The 23,413-nt window shown below is 41.1% G+C and overlaps 1 protein-coding gene across 4 annotated transcripts in view; it reads left to right on the forward strand.

Annotated features, from left to right (window-relative positions):
* Nucleotides 1–1,983: 1,983 nt before the first annotated feature.
* The window catches only part of ldlrap1 (low density lipoprotein receptor adaptor protein 1), a 31,745-nt gene continuing 10,315 nt past the window's right edge, over nucleotides 1,984–23,413 (forward strand). For 2 of the 4 annotated variants that reach the window (XM_011490533.3, XM_020713455.2), the window contains exons 1-5: nucleotides 1,984–2,378; nucleotides 16,327–16,469; nucleotides 17,524–17,636; nucleotides 18,894–19,008; nucleotides 19,585–19,657. In XM_011490533.3, the coding sequence (XP_011488835.1) occupies nucleotides 2,294–2,378; nucleotides 16,327–16,469; nucleotides 17,524–17,636; nucleotides 18,894–19,008; nucleotides 19,585–19,657 (529 nt within the window). In that variant the 5' untranslated portion in view covers nucleotides 1,984–2,293. The remainder of the gene's footprint in view (nucleotides 2,379–16,326; nucleotides 16,470–17,523; nucleotides 17,637–18,893; nucleotides 19,009–19,584; nucleotides 19,658–23,413) is intronic. The other 2 variants (XM_020713454.2, XM_004082397.4) reach the window with 2 other exon arrangements.

Raw genomic sequence — 23,413 nt, forward strand, 5'->3', positions numbered from 1 at the left:
TTTGTATTAAGGCAATGACTAGATTTTTAAAATCATTTTTAAGAAGATATAAAAAAGTTTTTACCAAGGGGTAATAAGCCACTGAACCTGTAAGAGACCTTTATTCATCAATCTGGCTAAAACAGGGATCTGAAAAAACACTGACTGTTCCTTAATTTAAAAAAAAGAAATGAAGGTAAAATCTCTTTTTGTTTTTTCTATTTTTTCCCCTGGCCTTGATGTTTTGGCATAAATTTGTGTTCCATTAAAGTATTTATGCAAATGTTGAACCTCAAAGTCAGGGAGTTTTTCCTTCACCAGCTTAGTGTGGGGCGCTGTCACATTCTCTAGAAAGTAAAGAGAGAAAGAAAAAAATGTACCATTTCACAAGAAAATCATAAAAGAACAGCATGTTTATTCTAACAAGAAAATAACTATTTCTTATGAAGTCAAATCAGTGTGTTTGTAAGTGTATCACCTTTTTCCCCTCTCATATTTGAGAAGAATGTGCTTTCTAGGTGAGGAGAAGCATCTATACTGATCTACGCTGCTGCTTTGTCAGTCAGTCAGTCGCGCCTCAGCAGCTCCTCAGGCCTTCACAGAAACCATGACTGCACCTGTCTGCGCTCAGAGGGAGTCCTCATGCGTCTACTGCAACGCTCACAAACCCCTTTGAAGTGAACTTTTTGCACGCCTGGCCCGGTGCTGTCACAGCTAAACGTGTCTTCCAATGGAGGATTGCAGAGCTGTTGCCTAATATGTCCTCAGGGACACGCTGGCCTCCTGAACTCGTTCCTGCACGTCATTTATGAAATCTAGCACTGCAGGATTTTTGGCACGCCAATCTCCTGAGTGATTTCTCTGAAGGGCGGTGATGCAAACAAGCGAAACCCAGATTGGTGTATCAATTTAATTATTTTGCTAATGGAGTCTAAGAATTTAATGAGCATTTCCCTCCCCAGCAGTGAGCAGTGGAAAACACACATTTGACGCTGTTGCTTAAAAACAGCAGCACAAACATGCTCCCATAATGAATTATTTAAAAAGAAAAAACATTTTTTTCCTTTCATCAATTATATGTGTACATATGAATATCTTCTTTCACAGTTTAATTTTTCATTTTCCAAAGGTTTGGTATTTCTATGTTTAGATTTCTTTTTTGTCTTCTTTAGTATGTTTTTGTTTTGATTGCCTAAAATAATGCAATTCCTAAGGTTAACTGTTGTTGAAATCAGTGATGCTGCATTAGATGCCATTTTACATGTCAAAACTGCTGTTTTCTAAGCAAATCTTAAATGTATTGACTACAAATATTTGTAGTAATCCTCAGCTAAATTTTAACTACATAGACAAGCCTCCTTATGTTGGTCAAAAGGGTGATTTTTAAACCTACCATGTTTGACCTCATGCATGTGTGGCCTCCCCTAACCCTTCTTTGGTACAGTGCAGAATGGATGTACCTTCCTCAATATCTGATTTTTCTATTCTGTCCCATTCATTCGTTTATGCATCCTTTTACAGCTGCAAACGCATCTTTTGTCAAGTTATAGACATTCCAGTGTTCTTGTGCTTGTCTTCTTCCTGCTCTCTCATTGTTTTAGTTACTAACTTACTTTTTTTTCTTTTATTATTGTTTTTCAGTGTTTATCTGTGTCTTTCTTTTCCTCTCAGATAAATAGTTCCAACAAAAGCCCCCCATCCCCTCCAGACTGAATCTGCTTCTGCTGACCAGACAGATGTGCTAAAAAGACACTATTTTTTTTTTTAAATAAACCAATAAAAACGTTTTTTTTAAAAGGAAATCTGACTTTGCTGTTCATGTAATAAACTGTGAGGACCGAATATGCAAAGACAAATTTGCCTTTAGAAACGTTAGAGGGACTTTTGATGAAATGCACTTTTTTTGGGGGAAAAAAACCTTTATTTAAAAGTATGCTGAACAAATAACACTTTTCTGCTGGAATCCAGTCATTTCTGTAATCTGACCCCGCCCCCCACACGCCGCATCGTCGCACGAGGCGCTGAGACGAACCCTGACAGGAACAACATCCGCCGCTCCGCCCGTTCGGAGCCGAATCCGTTCGTGTGTCACAAAAAGCCGGGCGTCACGCACCTTATCCGGTTCATTTACATACATGACGCCGCCCAGAGTACGAGCATGGTAATCTGCCATCGGCTGAAACCGACCTACCCGACGAAAGCAGATGAAGAAAAGTTTGGACGCGGGGCTGCTGCTGTTCTGACCGGGAGGGACTGATTCGAGTCGACGGAGACCCTCGTCGAGCTCTTTTGCTCCACTTTTCGGTTTACGATAATGGACGCTTTAAAATCCGCTGGGAGGGCGATCATACGGAGTCCCAGTATCGCCAAACAGAGCTGGGGTTCGGGCAGACATAAAAGTAAGTGTTCGGTGGGTCCGCGCGCGTGCTGACATTTAGCTCTTAAGTTGTTTCAACCATAGCTAACTTAAGACTTAGCTAAAGTAAGCTAGCTTTCCCGAAGCAGCTAACCTTAACCAGCGTAATTCATCTTTAAAGGCCAGTCACTGAACGGTGTGTGCGCGCGCGGGGTGTTTTCTTCCGCACAAGTACAGTCGGAAATGTTTCGGCTGTTGAACCAGAGACTCTCGAAGTGTTAGCCCTCGTCATGATGCCTTTAGTGCAAAAAGTGACACTCCTCAAGTGGTTGAAAAACCAAAGTTTAAATGCTCCTGTCAACATTTTGTTTGCCCGTTCAAACAGGGCTGAAAATATTCAACAGAGGCTCCCGAACCGAAGGAAGGCAGAGTGGTCGCGAGCTTGTGCCATCCTAGCAACGCACTGTTGCTAGGCGATACAGGATGTTGGGGTGGTTTCTGATTCCCTTCATTTTTAAAGCTCTCTCGTCTATTATTTGGTGAAATATTTATGGCGTTGTGTGATCACATCGGGGTGCTGCTGCCAGATTTAAGTTTATTTATTTATTTCCAATTGTATTTGAACAACAAGCTGAGCAGCTCTTTCATGTTTGTTAAAGAGAGAGATGTCCCCAGTGTCCATGCCTCTGCTGTGATTGTGTTTCCCTCTCCTAGAGACAATGGGCGACAGTGGTACTGTTGCACGTGCCACCCAGGGCAATCGATGCTTTATGTGCCCCCCTTGCCCCTTGGAGGCTGTTGCGGGGTTATCAGTCCATCAACATCTGATCAGGCACAGTAATCAATCACACTGTGCTGGGAGCTCAGGCTCAGGTTTACTTTGTGTTGTTTTTGTGGCAAAAGTCACAACCTCCCTTAAGCTCAGCTATGACATTCAGACAACAAATGCAGTGAGTCATCTCATGTGTCCACACACACACTCAGCATGCATTCCTGTGTCTTTCTGTCGTCCCGGTTTCTTTGTCATCTGTGGACTGATCTGTTAAGTTATGGGTTTGTACTCGGGTTATAGTGGCGTCATCAAAGGATTTCTCATTTCAATCTTCAACCGATATAGCAGCTAATTTATTTCTTTTTCATCTGTCATTGTCATTATTTTATTGTTTTTGTTCTTTTTGCTTTTCAGGGTGTCATTTCTGCATGTCAGCACAGGTTATATTCATAAACATCTTTATTTTTTCTGCTGACTGTACACCGCCTTACATTTCCTTCTTCTAACGTCCAGTTAGTTCCTATTTCCATTGGAGAAAATGATGTGAAACAGACTTTTTAGGTATATGAGCATTTTTTTTAAAGCCCCACTGCAATGAAAATAGTTTTGTTGTTTTTTTTAAACAAGACCTTGAAGCATTTTTTTCTAATGATGGAGGACACATAAAGAAATTTTAGCTCAAAATTGCATTTCTGAGTATTTCTCCGGTGGCTCAGGTAATGTTAGGGGTTGTGAGGGACTCAAAGCTGGTGGGAAGACATGGAAACAGATGGATGTTGGGTAGTGCGGACAGGCTTTTTCCACGCCAACAGCCCACCCACAAATTAGAGGTGAATTTTGGATGAACTACTGTTGCTCTGCAGAAACTATGTTCTAGAAAATGACAGTTCTTTTTAAATTTTGGCCAAAAACGACATAAGCATTATTAAAAGACCAGTTGGAATGCTTTTACAATAGAACAACAGATGATCGGAGTGATGAGGGATTTTCAAAGACAAACCCTACCTGCACTAAAAACACATAAGTGGATCAGTCTATTTAACTTTTATACCTCAGTGACCAGCAGTGTATGATTTGATTTGGTAGTAAGTCCAGAAATTTGATATTTGTTTTTATTTTTCACATTCATACATGAATACTTATGGAAGTTTAGAAGCTTCAAGCATCTGAACTCCAGTGCAACCTGCACAGAGTCATCTAAGACGACCTGCAAGGAGGTGATGGAGATTGCTTCCTGCAGAAATCCTTTATGGTGCTGTGAAATCCTCACTGATTTATGACCCTGTTGGATGTGACGCAGTCTGGTTCTGCGTGGAGATTGAGCCTCCTTCATGCTGTGTCACGGACGCTTCCTCTTGAAGGACAGCAGATGCGTGTGTGTCTTTGGCTTCAGCTGACAGAGGATCAACATGCCTGTGAACATGGGACTTGCAACAAACAATGTATTTTGATAGGCCACAATTACAGATCAGATGCTCCACTGCACTTATCTATTTTGCCAATTGATTTGATTTTTTTTTTTAAGATCAAAAACAATAATTATGTTTTATTTTTTTTGTGTATTTTTAAGCTGCAAGTCTTAGACTTAAGTTCTGCTTTTAGAAGTGGAACCTCTAGGTCTTGACTTTATTTTTCTTAGAATAATCATCCAGAAACCACCGTTTATTTTAAAAAGGAAGTATCGCTCAAAAATGAGTTTACTTTCTTGATAAGAAGCAATTTCTGTAATGCTCAATAGCCCTATGTCTCCACATATGGACATCTATGCATTCTTTTTTGTAGATGTCCCCTAAAATGCCCAGAGTAGCTTTAAGTGTAGTAGTCACCGCTTACATTTGGATCCTGGACCTCACCCTGGAATTTGTTGTATTGTTGGACATTCAGTGTCCCATTGAATTCCACTTCCTCTATTTTAATCCTCTCTGAGCTACTGAACAGCTTTAACCAAGGTTGAGAGAACCAAATAAAGTACTACAGGAGAACCCCCCCCCCCCTTAGAGAACATGTCAGTGTTTGCTCATGGGTGGGTGTCTTTTGGCTTTTTGGATCACCACTGTTGAAGCAGCTGCATCAGTGCTCCTCTGTCCATCTTCATCCCAGAAAGTATAGGTTTGAGTCAGATGGCATCTTATCAGTCAGTAAAGTCACTCAATTCCTCTAAAAAGCGACTTGAATTTTGTAGCACTTACACACTACAAATGCTTATTAAATAGGCGTTTGCAAATTTAAGCCTATTTCAAAAATGTTTCTAATCCTCTTCCTAGGGGAGTACAAAAAAAATCCCAGATATATATCTATGACAAGCCGATTTAGCAGTCAAAGGTAAGACTTTGCTTACGCACTCTGACTGATCACCTCTCCATCCATCCTAACGACACAAACGGCTCCGTCCATGTTAACTTCAGCTCACTTCAATGTGGGCATGTCCAAAGTCCGGCGCGTGGGCAAAATCCAGCCTGTGTTCACATTTTCACAGGTCTGCGGGCTGCTGTCGTAAAATGAATAATATGTTGCCCTCAGCAGCTTCTAAGAACTGTGTACGATTTCTTGATTCTGGCTAAATTCCACCAGGAGCCGTTGAAAACCTGTGGCTACTTGACCATTAGAGCCTAAAGAGCCGAATGACAGGAACAGAATTTGTTTTCTGATCAAACCACGGTGGTTTTTCCACAGTAATTTGGGAAAAATGTACATAGATGTATTTTTGTTTAATACAAAGAAAATGAAAGGTATTCCCTTGCAATAAAAATGACGTTAAATAGTTCATTTGCATTTAATGTTATCACGAAGGGTAAAAAAAGCAAGGTGATTGGTTGGCCCTCACACTTTTTTACCTCATCAAATCTGGCTTTCTTTGCAAAAAGTTTGGTCTTGTTTAACGCATCAGTTTGTCAATACAGTCTACTTGTTTGCACCTCCACAAAAAAAGGTAAACATGGCGCAAAAGCGAAACGTCTTTTGTTCTTCTTTGGCTCGTCCAGACTCCTTCACCCATGTATTTAATCTTTCATGTGTTCTACCTTCACAAATAAACAGGACTTTTGAGCTTTAGTCACATCTGTCATTTAGTGCTTCGAATACATTCATAAAACCTAAAGAAGGCGACTTAAGACTGTAGGAAACTTGTTTCTACACTTTTAAGAAGTTTTCGGCCTTTGAAAAAGTTTCTTTTCAGAACTCTCATTACTCTGATGGTGGATTGGTTTTACTGTCAATGAACCGACCGTCACATCTCTCTGACCGCAGTCCATTGATTTCTGATGAATGGTGCTTGACGCCGCTGCTCTGTTGTGCTCTACATGACTGATCCCCATCCTTTTGTTTTGAGCCGCCTCACAGTGCAGCTCATAAATCAGGCTACAGATCGCGTCCTCAAAGTGTTTAAAGGGATGTTTGCTTAACAAGTGATGCACACTAAGGAAGCAGTTCACGTCTTCACAGTTGCCATACAATCCAGCCCCTCCCGTTTGGCACGCCTGTGAGCGAAGCATGGAAGGGATCCGTTTCATAACCCGGATTCCTGCTGTTAGTACATTCTGGCCTCTGCTGGACATGAGCTTTAATTCCTCGCTGGCATGACCCTCATTTTTCTCCTCTCCTCACTGTCCTCCTTTGAGTGGATTCAGCCAATACTGCTAGACACGTGTTTCAGTGTTGGGACGTGGAAGTATAAGACTCTTATCCTCTGCAAATCCTTCCCAAATTGATTTGGACGGTTTTCAAACCAAATGCTGATGAGTGCGATCTGTATTTGGAAATGTTCCAGCGTTGATGTTTAAGAAAACTGCTGCTGCTGGTCCGTAAGAAGAGAAACATCCTGTTTTCTCCAGATGAAGAAAAAAAGAGGTCACATGATAATCAGTGGAAGACCCCACTGACTGTTGACTTAACGTGACTTCATCACTGCCTGACCCTCTGTGGTTATTTGTGGACATGCCTTTGTGTACTTTAGGGGACTTTGACCATGGCTGTTCGATAATATGTGAAGCTTTGTTTCAACAGAAGCTGACGTTGGGAGAACTTTGCAGGCTTATGCGGACTATAATTCCCTTTAAAACAGCTGCTCTCTTTATCTTCTTCTCAGCCTTTTCCCATAATGACATGCCATTAGGGATTAATGATGGTTGTGCATTCTCTTGCTTCCACCACTGGACTGAACAGAACAGACTGGCATCGTTTTTGGTAGCACGGTTAGACTGGTTTGAAGCATTAAATATGTGCTGTGCCCATCAACTTTCTGTCATCCGAATCTAATCAAGCCCGATTTGTCTTGATTGTAATCGGTTTGATACAATATTTATTTGGAAATATCTTATCTAGTTACACTAAGATGAGATGTAAATCGTTGCTTTTATCCCATAAGATGTTTTAAAATTCCTTATTTGAGAAAACATCTTTTTTTTAGGAAATGTTGAATCCCATTTGGGAAGTCTGAAAAACCTATAGAAATAGTTTCAACAAACTAGTTTGACCTGTGCTGTCCTGGGAGTATTGTCATTCTGAGCTGACATGAGTCACGCCTTTGCTCTGGGTGATCTGGATTAAGGTTTCTTTTCTTTTTTCATGTTTCTGTTTCTTTTGTTGTTTCTTAGATGTACAAGATTGTGTTTCTTAAAGGTCGTCAGAAACAAGACATCTCACAATATTGACGTTGAAAGCTATGATTTTGATATTTACATTTGAAATTTAGCCAAACAAGTCATTTGAAATTATTTATATGATGTCATTTTAAATGCGTGTTTCCCTTTCAAACACTTTTTAAAAAAACAGTGAGGTTATTTGTTTTTAAATAGTGTTTCAGAGTAAGTGCAGATCATCTGTTTGTGTGAATCTAACTGTAACTGAGCTGCTTCCTTTTGTGGGTGTCGCCTGCTCCTTTCGCTTTAGACTCTGACTGACCTTGTCTTCAACCACTTGACTTGATTTGTTGTTTGGAGGTCAGATGTATTCTCACTGCACCCAGCCCAGAGGCTTTTCCTACATTTGGAAGCACATGCCAATATTCAGATCTCATCCTAAACAGGGTCATATGCTGCATATGACATGGTCATGTTCACATCCCATCTAGACTAAAGTTCTTATCCAGATAAGCCATGTTCTTAATCAGTATTTCACATTCACAGCAGTTTGATCACATTGATTATAAATATATGTGTGTGTGTGTGTGTATATATGTGTACGTACAGAGGGACAAAAACGCATTTATCAAACATTCTGCAACTTGACTCACTTCAAAAAATAAGAGAGGTATGTAATTTCCGTCATAGATACACTTCAACTGTGAGCAATAGAATGTAAAAAAAAAAAAAAACAATCCAAGAAATCCCATTGAATGTATTTGTGTGATGTTTTTGCAATGAAGTATTTAGCTCCACAAACAAACAACAATTCTGTTCCTCACAGACGTGTCGCTACTTCTTTAAGAAGGTCATCTATCCTCCACTCAGTGCCCGTATCAATGTCACCTGTTTGAACTACACCAAAATGGAAATTTTGGGTATAAGTGCCACTTACCGTGTTGGGAGGGGGAAGAATGCTTAGTTACATCCCCAAAACACCATACCCACTGTGAAGCATGGGGGTGGAAACATCATGATTTGGGGCTGCTTTTTTTATTTTTTAGAAAAGGGGACAGGACGACTGAGCCGTATAAGGCAGAGGATGAATGGGCCATGGAAGGAGAGATATTGGGCGGAGACCTCCTTCCATCAGTGAGAAGATTGCGGATGAAATGTGGCTACATCTTCCAGCATCACAATAATTCCATACAGACATGACATTTCAGTTCACATGAAATGTTACATATTATTCAGTGTTAAATGCTCACTGTAAACCTACCAGTTTAAATCACATGAACAAGAAATGCATGGTTTCTTATGTAGAAGTACAAAACACGGACAGGTATTTTGTATTTCACAAAAATACTCCAGTTTCAACTTGTCTTGGTGGCTTGTTCTTTAAATGTTCCTTTTCATTATTTACAGTTGTAGAAATAGGTTCGGAAGAGTCACAGAAGGGTCCAGCAACAGTGATGTCGCAGGTTTACGACGGCTCGAAACAGAATTTAGATAATCATAGTCAAGAAATCCTAAACACAGTTCTTAGAAAGTGCTGGGTGCCACATATTGATTTTATGACAGGAACTTTTAGGCCAGCGGAAATTTGAATGAGGGTCACTTTTGCCCCACAGGCCAGACTTTGAACACGCCTGTCCGATCAGACCCAGCGTAGAAATGTTGCCAACAGACAGAAAGTAGTAAGCTAATTTCTGTTAGCCGTCAAAATTTACTGGCTATCTTTCTGTTTGCTTGGTGCAAAGCTGACTTTGATGCGGCTTGAACAAAGCGTCACCGTCTGTAGAACAAGTAGTGCTACTTTTGTTCAAAGCTAAAGTCAAATCGTCCAAAGGGATTCTGTTAAAAAGACACAGAAGAAGAGAGCTGCTCAGCTTTAACCAACCTGAGAATTGAGATTCTGTTACTTGTCAGGCATCACAGTTCCCTTTTTCCTTTCAACTAAAAAAAAAGAATATAGAAATATTTAAATATTTTGTATTCATTTTTTTTATGGCTGTAGAGAAATATTTGCGGTGATTTGGATAAATGTTTATAGCTAAACTGTCAAGTTGTCTAGAAAAACTCATTAATCTTTTGGAATAAAGCAAAAAAACTTTTTTATCCTAATTAATTTAGTCGAGACGATACATTTTTTGTGAGGTACATAAAATGAACTTGTGAACATTATGCATAAACGAATTTTAAACAATCCACACGTGTCCTTCAAAGCATAACTTTATGTCTTAAAAGGAAAAAAGGATTGAATTTTAGTTGATCCATTATCTGTTTCTGGTTTTTGCCTCACAAAGACGACGTTTAACAAAATCTATCTAAGAATGGATGGGCTGAAACAGAACAAACGGCATCAGCAGCAACTTTCATCCTCTGCAACACGAGGAACGCCCCGGACCCATTAAAGGAGCAAATCAAACAAGTCTGAGCTCTTGGTTAGCAAAATAAAATCCACAGGACACAAACAAACAGAGAAATCACATAAATATTGCACCTAACGATGATATTAACGCGGTTGTTTTCTGTTCCCTTTTTGATCAAAGAAAGATTATGCCTTGATCATGATACGACGTTGAAGTTAAAAAAGCAGTCCTCTGGGGTTGATTGATCTTTTATTTTTAAAGATTGTTCTCTGCAAAGGTTTCTTGATTCTATAATACCGTGGTAACAGAGCTGGTTTATATGCCTCTAGGAGGGTATGACCCCTTCTATGGAATGTGAAGTTATATTAATCCAGAAGTGCAGATTTTTGGAAGTCTGGTCTTGAACGAGCTGTAAGAACAAGATGAACAAAGGATGCAACTGGTGAGCATATGAATCCTTAAATTGTTGGTCACTGGGCGGGTCGAAGAGTGTGCAGGTGAGGAGAAATATCCAAATGGATTATCAAAAGTCAAAATGGTTTCAGGTCTTTGTAAGTTCTTTTGTCCTTAGCTGGGGTCCTCTGGGTGAAATCAGCTTATTGGGTCTTGTTGGACCAATGGAAGATAGAACCCAAGTTTTCCATTTTTATTAAGTTCATTTGTTTTTTAACAAAAATGGTTTCTTTTATTTATGTCTCACTCAAACCATCCTTTCAATCTGGTTAAGATGCAAAGTTGGATCAGAGAGACCGGGTCAACCTGTAACCAACTTTTTGTTTGTGTCTGAATTTCCTGATCAACTGAATGAGGCGTCATGTCTTCCTAGTCCATAGAAACTTTCCAAACCCTGTATTTCAGAATTGGGGAAACCTATTGGCAAGGAGGGGGAAACATCAAATCAAGTTGCCTGCTTTAGATGGATGAACCTGAATAAAAAGCTCATATAAATTGTAATGCTTAGGAATTATTTCTTTTTTAGAAATGTTGTTTATTTCTTTGTAACGTTTAGGGTCTGCGCTTATAAATAATGCGTCACCCCTAAGATTCTTACAGAGAATGCCCTTTCTTTGTGGTTGGTTCCGGTTTATCAAACTACTAGGTTACCACAAGCGGACCTGCTGTGTCATAGCCTTTGTTGATTTTTCTTTTTTTAATTTTCAAACTTTGGAGTGACTCAAAATACAAGGTGTGTTTAAAAAGAACTTGATTGGCAGTTTTCCTTCTCAAGTCTGGCCGTCTCCACAGCTTAGCCATGATATGGTGTGTAATCTGTAACTGACAGCGTTGCAGCAGCTTACTCATCTTCTCACATGAAGACTAATCTGGTGTCTCTTGTAGGAGGGTGTCCGTCAAAAGAAAAAAACAAAGCCCACTTTTTCTTCGGATCTTGTTGGAACATTAATGGGTTCTGTTAAATATTGTTAATCATCTCTGTGAGTCTGACTCAAAGAACAGGTCATCCGCTGTGCTCGGGTGCATCTGAGCTGGCGCGATAAGAGCGCTGTCCGTAAATGTTGGCAAGAAGTCCTCTTTCCTTTCATCCTGCTGTCAGCTGTTGCTGTGTTAACAGTGCAGTCAATCAGGCTTAAGGCATCCAAACACTCGATGGCATGAAAAGCTCAATCTAAAAGAAAACGACCACAGAGCTGCCAGAGACGTTTATGAAGCGCGTGTAGACTTTAGTAGCGTTGTCTTTCGTTCTTTTTTTTACTCAACTTTTAGAAAACTAATTAAGGCAAACAGACTATAAGCAATCCCTTCTGTTGAACTTGACTTAAAGTCCTCCGTTACTTCTGAAAGGTTTCCACAACCTCATCAGATGTTGGACCTCTTATGAACACTGACATTTGACATATTGGATAATTCTAAACAAACTACATCAAATACATTGACTAGCTTTGCATACATATTTAAAGTGTTATAAAGGAAAGACCCATTCCGACAATTTTTTGAACTATTTTCAAAGTTTTCCTAGTGGTCTTTTACTTATCATGCAAAAATCCAAAAACCTGTGTTGTTTTCTAGGACATAGTTTCTGCAGAGCTGCAGTAGTTTATTAGAAATTGGCTTCTGAGTTGTGGGCGGGACCCTTGATGCGGGGCAACCCCGCACCCTCTTCCCCTTCTTGTTGCAGTGCGGAGTGGGGAGCTTGTGGCCCGTCCAGTGTATTTTCTACGTCACAAAGAATCTTTTCCATATTGCATTTTTTCGTCTGCTCCTTATTCACAATGATTTGCATATAGAAACACTCAGATATGCAGTTTAAAGCATAATTTTCTTTCTGTATGTCGTCTATCATCAGAAAAAACACCAAAACGAATTTTTCATTCACTTCTCTTCGGGCTGAAGGTAGAGATAGCTTTTAATGGACCAACTGGGTTGTTTTGAGGAACATCCTCACTTTAGACTCTTTATTTCTTACCCATAAACCCTTGTTGTTGCTTCCTTTCTTGTGCCAATAAGAGCCTTTGTATTTGGGTTGTGCAGTTTTTATTTTTGAACTATTATTTGAAGAATTCACCAGACTTACCTGTTCTGATTCCAGAAAATGCTTTGGCTCACGAATCTGAAGCCAGAGCAATACGACCTCTGGCTGCTACATCCTCACACCTCTGACGAGCACAGCTTTCTGCCCTCTTGAATCCCCTGCCACTTGCCAAACCACCTCTCACCTGCTGGCTGCAGCTTATTTGCAGGGAGTGTCACCCGAGTAAACGCTTTGTCCAGCCAGAACTGCAGAGCCTCAGCTGTTACTGTAATTATCTCTGTGGCTGCATGGAGCTGTGGTGGAGGGGGGGGGTCTGTGTTTGTGGTGGGATGATTACCTGAGTTCAGCCAGAGATTACCAATGTGGAAAATAATTGGAATCCTTCTGAGGCTCCACATTAATCTGAGAACAAGCTACTCATTTTTTAATGAAAGATTTTTGTTTACCGTCTCATCATTTTCAGTCCAAGTCGGTGCTTAAAATGGTTTTGGCAATATATTAATCTGTTGCCTCTTTTAGTGGAAAACAAGGATTTTAAGGCTTAAAAGGCCATAAACATTTTCTGGCAGCACTTTTTTGTCACTTTTTAAAGTTGAGCACATAAATGGCGCTAATTGACTGGTTGGGGGTCTATCATGGTAGCTATCAATCGACTCAGTCTGATTTTAAAGACCCACTCTAAAGAAAACTAGAGTATTTCATCATTCAGACTGTAGTGAATCAGAAGCAGACGAAAAAAGCTCTTTGAAAAAGCTTGTAGATGTCAAGTACAAACTACAACCAGAGGGTAACAAGCTGTGCTCCATTCTGATGCATCCACTTGTAGACAAATAGATCCATGAACATCTGCATTTTCCTCGTCTGAACTGGCAGTTGGTTCAGCTACGATATTGCTCACCGATTTTGTTGCATCACTAATGTTAGTTTGGGGTTGTTTGGGGCTGTAAGCAATGGGGAGAGAGTGTAAACAGATGGAGGATGGAAAGTGCGAGTGGGCTTCCTCTGCGCCAACAATCCTGCCCACAACTCAGATGTGATTTTCCTTCCGCTCTGCAGAAACTATGTCCTAGAAAACGAAAGGTTTTTTGATTCTCTCTGAAAACGGCATCATCATAATTAAAAGACCTCTGGGACACTTTTACAGAACAGTAGATCAAAAGATGATTGGAGTGAGTCTTTAATGTTTGCTTTTTTTTTTACATTAATCCTGGCTCATGCATTCCCTTTGGGAGAAAGCCAGAGATTCTCATGCCTCATTTTTAGTCGGTTGTAGTTGACCCCCCCCCCCCCCCCCCCCCCCCCGTGTTTTGTAATCTGGGTTTTCTGCATTCTTTCAGGCAAAACTTAAATACTTGGTATCTTATAAAAAGGCTGTGGAAGTTCTTGACTTTGCCCTGAGATGTTTCAGCTTTTTTTCCTTTTTAAAGAGAGCAAATCAAGTCAAAAATGGCAAGTTTGATTGTTGAAAAAAAAACCCAGTCTAAACAGAAATACCTACAGTACCGATGAACTTCAGTTTGAGGTTTCCCTCCTTCAGGCACTGGTGTTGAATGCTGCCGGAATGTTTTTAGGATCACCACACACCAATGGTGCGTGACTGACACGTCTGCTGCAAACCATAAATCACACACTGCGTTTGATTTTAAAGAACAGCTGAAAGTCGGTAGAGACTGGCCTCATCAGAACCCGAGGAGCGTGCAGCAGTGGTACCAGATGGCCACTGAGGCTTTTTGAACAAGCTTTAAGTTCTTAATGTTTGTTGTTTTAGTGTCTTCAGAGCGACTTCTCTTCATGCGAACCTTTTTTAGCAGCATGGAGACTCTCGTCCACAGATTGTCGCTTTAAGTGGTATTTATCCAAGGAGGACGAACTGTTTCCATGACTGAGGAGCTCAAAGCCTATCTATGGGTGTTCACTGGCAGACACACCCTTTACTTAAGAATGGGCTTGGTCACAGCTGCATTTGGGCCATTAAAAGTCATTCTCTGTAACTACTCCCAGGCTGCTTGGTTTGGCGATGGAAGAAAAGATTATTATAGGTTTGGATTCTGCTGCCATTTGCAAATGTTCTGCATCTCTTTAATGATATGTTATCCCAAGCTGGGAACCCAAAAAAATACATCAAGAAAGATTTATAATTTAGTTTTCTGTCTTTAGGGTCATTTAAAACCATTTTAACAAAGCATATTTTTTTGAAAGGTGTGGAAAGTCATGTACCTTTATGTGTGCTCAGAATTCTAAAGTAGCTGTAATTTTTCATGATCATAAACAAGGTATTGAGGAAATGAAGAATCTAAAGCTTCTTTTTAATCATTCAAATTTTATCTACAGTAAAGAATGAAAATAAAAAACAGAACAGAGGGAAATATTGGAGCACAAGGCTTCCATCACTTCCATAGGGCTAGACTCTGAAAAAGGGGGAACGCATGACTGTATTGTCTTTATTTTTCGCTGTCCTCCCTGCAGGGATTGGAGCTTTGAGAGTGGGGGTTTTTGCACATCAGTCTCAGAAGACGGTGAAGTGCTATGAGGACCACGGAGCGCCTTGATGGTTGCTAATGCTGATCTTTGCTGATGGGCCTTTTGAGGAAATGAGTGGATTCCAGTTCCCTCTGTTAGTCACAATGGACAAACATTTGAAATGCCTCCAAACTCTGATCCTGATCGTCTTGTTATACAACTAGAGGTTCTCAGTGAAACGTTTGATGTTTGAACTGGCAAAAGCTAGCTTAAATGTGGATCAAATATACAAACATTTTTGTTTTTTAGATTTTTGTGTATTTTATATTATGTTATTTTCTCTTATGTTTACTGCTATGGTAACTCACACATTTCCTACGTGTGGGTCATTAAAGTACTTCTGATTTTTGACTCTGATTCTGAAATAGGTTTTTTTATATACAACCCGGACTGATCACTGTTTCACACACAACTGTGGGTGTTTCCTTTTTTTTTCTTCCTAAGCGGATTTTTGTTGCCTGTTGAGAAACTTTTTGGAGCCAAAGTGGAATTAAAGCAGGAGGAAATGATTTCAAGATGAACCAAGGCTTTAAAAAATGTATGAAATGTTCAGAAGTAAATCTGTTCTACAGACTCTTGTGTAAGTTGATAAAACTAAGATAAAAAAAAAAAAATTGTAATTTTTATTTTTGCATATCTGTAAAATTATTTTATCCCAAATGATCCATATCTTTCCAGAATAATCGGCACTTTTGCATCTATATTGGAATTTTTGCTAAATACCTCGACTTGTTGTGGTTAAAGATTTGTCAGGGAAAAAAGAGGATTTTTATCTTTTTTTCAATATAAATATTGGGATATTATAAGGAGTTAAAATAACTAAATGCACTTTTTAATTTGGATTATTCTCTCTTTACGATATCTGATATTGGTTTGTCTTTTTTGGACTTAAAAAACCCACCAAACCTTTGTTAAAACCCAAAGGAATTTATCTGTAGAAATTTAGTTTAGAAAGATCCATCTGTTTGAAACGGGGTTAATCAAATTTCTTCATACAACTGAATTGAATGTTTTAAACTTGTGATTAAAGTTCAGTAATTATCAAATCCAAATGAAAATATTCCAAAAAGGCTGTACCTGTGTGTTTCAGTGACAAGAATATCATTCTTCAAAAACGATCTTTTCTAAGTAAAGGCCTCCAGCTGCAGTCATGTCCAGCACTGCATGTGAGAAGAAAAGCTGTGAAGAAATGCATGATGGGAGGATTTCTCAGCTCTCTTTGCTGCAGGATGGATTGGAAGCACAAGTGCCATTGACGTGTGTGTTCTCTCGTCTTGCAGAGCTTCCAGAGAACTGGACCGACACCAGGGAGACCCTGCTGGAGGGCATGGTGTTCCAGCTCAAGTATCTCGGGGTCACCATGGTGGAGCAGCCCAAAGGCGAGGAGGTGTCTGCCACCGCTGTCAAGAGGATAGTAACAACAGTGAGTGAAGACACACACACACACACACACACACACCGTACACACTAATCACACAAATGTTTTCTACAAACATACAGGTCCACATTTCTGCAGATTCCCTCCTCTGTTACTTTGACCTTCTCCTCTTATGAATGGGTGGAGACGGAGTGTTTCACTCCACTCCCTCGCCTCCCACTTGAGACTCCTGCTCAGTTTTTAGAGAAGGCTTTTTGCCCGTGTGGACGCTGTTCATGCAGCTTTAACATGGCGGAGGAAGCTTAATGTTATTGGAGCTGGCAGCTTAATGAAGTTAGCCTCAGCATTACTGGGGACTTTAGGACACAGAGATGCTTGAATAAGGAGGTGTAGGCTTTGATTTGGGTTAATCCAGTGCCTGGTTTCAGTGGCCCTCCTAAAAGGATGTTGTAATGGGAGAGGGGGGGTACCCAGCATCCTCTTCTCTATACAAGCTGTTCTTTCACACATACCGTATTTTTCAGACTATAAATGGCTCCAGAGTAGTTGTAGTAGCCAAAAAATGCATAATAAAGACAAGAAAATCAAATATAAGTTGCACTTTTGAGAGAAAAGTGCAATTCTTCTGAACAATTGCGCAAAGCGCGGCGTAATGCTGTGCTCACACCTAGAGCTGTGACGATGAAATTGATGACGTCGTTAAAAAAATAGTGAGCATGGTTTCCAAATTGCTTCTAAAATTCAGGGCACTGCAAAGCCGGGCTATATCGTTTTTTAGTAGTTGGAGGTTAGGGTGGGAGGTCGGACACAACCTGAGCCTAAGCGGCGCTTCTTCTTCTGTGTTGCTGTCAGTATCAAATGTTGATTGCACCTACAGCGCCCTCAGCGGTTGTTAGTGGGGAACTACTGCCAAAAGCCAACCAGTTTCCAGTGGGAAAATTGTAAATCTATGAGCTAATATTTATTTTTTAAAAATCCTATGTAAGTCACTCCTGAGTTTTGCGTAGTTTGACTGCCGGCCAAACTATGCAAAATAAAACATGACTAGGCTACTTTGGTTTGTGTTTGATCTCGTCTTTGATCTTTTTTTATTTTGCAGGCCAAAGCCAGCGGGAAAAAACTTCAGAAAGTCACGCTAACCGTGTCGCCGCGTGGGATCATCCTTTACGACAGTGCCTCCAACCAACTGATTGAAAATATTTCCATATACAGGTCAGTTTCTTCAGCCGCTGAGAGAATGAATGACTGTTTGGTTGCACTTTGTGTCCAAAGTCAGTCATTCATTGAACTAAAGGGACTGAGCTATAATTAAACTCTCATTTGCTGCTGTGGCACTGATGATCTCCAAACAGCTTCTGTGCCTAAAGGTTTGTACCTGGGTGATCAAAAAAGCAGAAGATCAGACATGTGGTTCTTCATTTCCACATGTGTGATCTTCCACTTCAGGTGATGCGTTTACACATTCAGTATTTTCTTGTAAATTCCCATCTTTCCTGTCACAGTCTGCACGCTGGTCTAACTTCTATTAGCTGAAGGATTATGAGCCCAGCATGAATGCCTGCTCATAAATTCCACTTTTATGAGTTTGCGCACCTAGAAACAGGAATTTCCATCATTTTGCCAAAGATTCATTGACCTGTGTTAAATAGTTTCTTCAAAAAGTTGCAGGTAAAGTTTTCTGCAGTCAGTCATGGCTGTTTTTCTGCGGCTTAATTCAGTTTGACTGAGGAGAGTAAAGCTAAGCTCCTTTTTGTTTTTGTTTTTTTTTGTCATTTTAGCTAAATTGAAGCCACATTTAGTGTTGAATGTTAAAAAGGCTGTAAAATCTACATCAAATTAAATGGTGCAGTTCTTTATCTGAAGTCATCGTAAAAGATTCTCGTTTCGGCCTTAGGAGGTGTGCAGGCACGAAGCAAGGAGCCAATAAAAATGGATTTTGTTTAAACAAACTCAACAGGCTGCAGCTCAAACACTTGCTTGTAAACCTTGGCGGAGTTTTTCTGCAATATACTTTTTATGTGGTTTATTTTCGTGGATTTGTCGCGTGTTTGGATGTGTGCAGAGGACAGGGGAAGGACAGATGGCAGACGGTAATTATTTCCATCCTCCACTGAATCGCCAGCTCCTCTCCACCTGGCGAGCGTGCCTGTGGGGTCGGTATTAAAGTAATTACATCACGCTCAAACGGTGGAGAAAAGCTATTTGCCGGGCATTATGGCTTGATTTAAAAGCCTCTGCTGCACCTGAGACGGGCCAACGCGCCCGATGGCTGACACAGAAGTTAGGAGGCCTCTGTCAGCTGGGTTCAGGAAGGCTAGGAATTTTCTTTCTTCTTTTCAGCAATTTAAAGGCTGCTGGGTGAGATTAGGGGTTTAACACAGATTAGATTTAACACAGTAATACATTAATCCTGAGATTTAAAAAACACAGATTTTGTGTTCTCACTGCTGTGTTGTCTGTTTGCTTCAGAATATCATACTGCACAGCGGACAAGATGCATGACAAAGTGTTTGCTTACATTGCCCAAAGCCAGCATAACGAGACCCTGGAGTGTCATGCTTTCCTCTGCACCAAAAGAAAAATGGTGAGTCACTAAAACTGTGTTATTTTAGGCAAAACCTTTTGAACTTTTTGTTGACGTCCAGCAGCATCTCAGGAAGTGACCTCAGCAAGACTGTAAAGGTATCCGTTGCAGAGCTAACACTAGTGGCACTGTCAAGAGGTTAGTCTCTCACATCAACACACCCACTTCCCCTTTTTTGGTCTGAATGTACTGATAAGAAACGGTGAAGGCTGTAACAGAGCAGCACTTCCATCGCTTGTCTAAAGGAGAAGGGAGGAGTGAAGTACGAGGAGGCTGCGGTCCCCCTTCTGGCACTCTCACATCCCTGGAGGATTTCTGATGGAACCGGGCACTCCCTCTCCTTCCGCCTTTTCTCTAATTTAGTTGCGGCCAAAAGGCCACGTACCCCGCCGTTACACAAACAAGCCCCTGCGAAGCTTCCCTTGTGCTTTCTTGAAGTGTATCTGCAGGGGAAGCCGTGTTCGCGGTCGGTTCCTGTTTGTATCACTGCAGGAGCTTCTCTGGCTGCTGGATTTTCCTTCCTGTTTTATTCATCCCTCACTCTGGTCTCTTCCTTCTCCCCCCCCTCCCCATCAGGCTCAGGCGGTGACCCTGACGGTGGCTCAGGCTTTCAAAGTGGCGTTTGAGTTCTGGCAGGCCGCTAAGGAAGGTGAGCTCTGTGGTCCCTATACATTTCCTTGTTTCTCTGACTCCTTTGCCTCTAAATATATGATTTTAACATGTCAACACAAAAACGCTACACTTCCTGTGATCTCAGCTCTAAAGGCCTGTTCACACCGGGACGAATTTCGCCGGCGATTTTCGCCGACGTTTAACGCCTCGTGACTAAACAAAGGGCACCAACGAGAGTGTGCACACCGACGCGAAAAAACGCCAGGCGTTAAAGCGTCAAAAAAAAAAAACGCCTCGGGTTCGTTTTTTTTTTTCGACGCGTCGCGTCGAAATCTACTCGACCAATGAGAATGGCGCTTTTGCTCACGTGTCTGGAGCTTCTGAAGTTACAGTAAAACACAACTTGGGGGCGCTCAAACACAAAACTGCCTTGCTGAGCACACATACCAGCGAAGAAGATAGACGCCAAGTAGCGTCTACACAACCGCGAAGCAATAATGACGGACATTCTAAAATATCCCTTAACCAAGCACCAGTTGGAGCTACTGGTGCTTGAAATATTCATGTTTTCTTTGTTTGATTCTGACGAGCGCGTAAATACTTGCTCTCTTCTTCTGAGTGAAAAGCGACTTTAAGAAGCGTAAAGTTGCGCAGCGCCACCTTGTGTACAGGAGTATTTCTGTTTTACATTAAGCGCCATCTAATGTCAGGGAATGAAATTGCATGTTCACTCCACTCATCGTCAGCGAAAATCGCCTGGGTGTGAACACAAAAGACGTGGCGAAAAACGCTGGCGAATAACGCCTGGCGAATATTCGTCCCGGTGTGTACGGGCCTTAAAGGCCTGTTCACACCGGGACGAATTTCGCCGGCGATTTTCGCCGACGTTTAACGCCTCGTGACTAAACAAAGGGCACCAACGAGAGTGTGCACACCGACGCGAAAAAACGCCAGGCGTTAAAGCGTCGAAAAAAAAAAACGCCTCGGGTTCGTTTTTTTTTTTCGACGCGTCGCGTCGAAATCTACTCGACCAATGAGAACGGCGCTTTTGCTCACGTGTCTGGAGCTTCTGAAGTTACAGTAAAACACAACTTGGGGGCGCTCAAACACAAAACTGCCTTGCTGAGCACACATACCAGCGAAGAAGATAGACGCCAAGTAGCGTCTACACTGCCGCGAAGCAATAATGACGGACATTCTAAAATATCCCCGAACCAAGCACCAGGAAATATTCATGTTTTCTTTGTATTATTCTGACTAGCGCGTAAATACTTGCTCTCTTCTTCTGAGTGAAAAGCGACTTTAAGAAGCGTAAAGTTGCGCAGCGCCACCTTGTGTACAGGAGTATTTCTGTTTTACATTAAGCGCCATCTAATGTCAGGGAATGAAATTGCATGTTCACTCCACTCATCGTCAGCGAAAATCGCCTGGGTGTGAACACAAAAGACGTGGCGAAAAACGCTGGCGAATAACGCCTGGCGAATATTCGTCCCGGTGTGTACGGGCCTTAAAGGCCTGTTCACACCGGGACGAATTTCGCCGGCGATTTTCGCCGACGTTTAACGCCTCGTGACTAAACAAAGGGCACCAACGAGAGTGTGCACACCGACGCGAAAAAACGCCAGGCGTTAAAGCGTCGAAAAAAAAAAACGCCTCGGGTTCGTTTTTTTTTTTCGACGCGTCGCGTCGAAATCTACTCGACCAATGAGAACGGCGCTTTTGCTCACGTGTCTGGAGCTTCTGAAGTTACAGTAAAACACAACTTGGGGGCGCTCAAACACAAAACTGCCTTGCTGAGCACACATACCAGCGAAGAAGATAGACGCCAAGTAGCGTCTACACTGCCGCGAAGCAATAATGACGGACATTCTAAAATATCCCCGAACCAAGCACCAGTTGGAGCAACTGGTGCTTGAAATATTCATGTTTTCTTTGTTTGATTCTGACAAGCGCGTAAATACTTGCTCTCTTCTTCTGAGTGAAAAGCGACTTTAAGAAGCGTAAAGTTGCGCAGCGCCACCTTGTGTACAGGAGTATTTCTGTTTTACATTAAGCGCCATCTAATGTCAGGGAATGAAATTGCATGTTCACTCCACTCATCGTCAGCGAAAATCGCCTGGGTGTGAACACAAAAAACGTGACGAAAAACGCTGGCGAATAACGCCTGGCGAATATTCGTCCCGGTGTGTACGGGCCTTAAGAGGTCAGGAAGATCCCCACTGTCAGAGATGCGCTCTAGTTCAGAGTCTCCTCTGTGAAGCTCACAGTCCGTCTGCTCTTTCCATTGCAGACTTAGCTCAGATTTTCTCCTGTTGTATTTTACCAACCCCCTCATGTTATGTAATGCATATGAACCTGTTTGATGCTGTGTGACGATGGTGTCACGCTCTCTCCTGAAGCTCAGCAGAACACACATGCCATATACGGCACGTTAGCCTCCGTTCTTGCCCAGATCCTCATCTTTGACCTTGATGCCTGATTATCCTTCCTGGCTTTCTTTCTATGACCCGCCGCAGTCCTGGAGTGCAGGGGGCCATATTTTTATTTTTGCAATTCTTCTTCCTTCCAGTAAACCCGCAAATAATGATGACATCACAGCAAAGGAAGCTGTCAAAAAAAAAATGAATGGGGCTAAAATCTCTTATGGGTCTCAAAATAAATCTGTCATATTCCACTAACAAAACCAAAACACACACGTTTTTAAGTTATAATGTGATGTGATGTCCACCGGGACCTACGGTGTTGTGGTCATATTATGACAAAATGTGAAATGTAATGATTGTTTGTTGTTTTTAAAAAGATATTCATATCAATGCGTCGGATTATCTCGGAAGATTTGTTCTTCCATGAAATTTTCAGAAAATTTTAAACGGGAATTAAGTGTTTCTGTTGTAACATCATGTTGGTTTGGTAATTTAACGCTTACAAAAAGAGATTTCTTTATTGTCTGTTACAAAGAAAGTCTGTTTTGGTATTTTAGATAGTTTATTAATGTTATACACACTTGTAACAACGAAACAGAAGAAGAGGAGGAAGAGCAAAAAAGCAACACTAACTACTATCAAAATAATACTGTTGCTAAAAGTCAACAAAACAAAAATAGAACAAAAATGAAGAATTCGCTGTATGTGCCCTGGACTCGAACTCACATGAGAAAAATATCAACTGAAACAGTTTAACCATCAGGCCGACCCAATAAAACGGTGCTTGGGACGCGCAGTTTTGAACACGATAAGCCCGTCTTGTGCGGAAAGTACATGCTACTTTTGTGTCAAAAGTGGCGTTTTTGATGGCCAAATGGCGTTCTTTTTACACCACTTTTCCTGGCGAATCATGACCCCTTTAGCTTGCCATAACAGCCTCACATCGCAACACTTGATGGTGCTTTTGCTCGGGTGGAGGAGAGAGGAGCAACTGTTGGGGGATGGGGGGAAGAAAGCAGAAAGGCGAGAGCGACTGAAGACGGTGGTTGCATGTGTGTGTGAGTGGAAGCTTCAATGTCAAAGGCATTGATCCTGTCTTCCATGAAGAGGAGCTTATTTATGCAGTTCTTTAGAGACACATTTGCACAAAAATAGTGTAACCGCTTCTGTTTTTATGCAAGATTTCTACCTCTTCTATTATTTTGGAACATATTTTATTAAAAAATCAGTTTTCTGAAGATCAAGGCCACATTATCTCCTTTCATTTATTTAAAAAATAAAGTGTTTTTGGCTCCCTTCATCTTTTTTCTAATTGCAGCTGGGCAAAGAGTCCCTTTGAATATTCATTACTTGTTGTTGTTTTTTGATCA

The sequence above is a fragment of the Oryzias latipes genome, chromosome 22 (assembly GCF_002234675.1).
Source record: "Oryzias latipes chromosome 22, ASM223467v1".
Classification (NCBI taxonomy): domain Eukaryota; kingdom Metazoa; phylum Chordata; class Actinopteri; order Beloniformes; family Adrianichthyidae; genus Oryzias; species Oryzias latipes.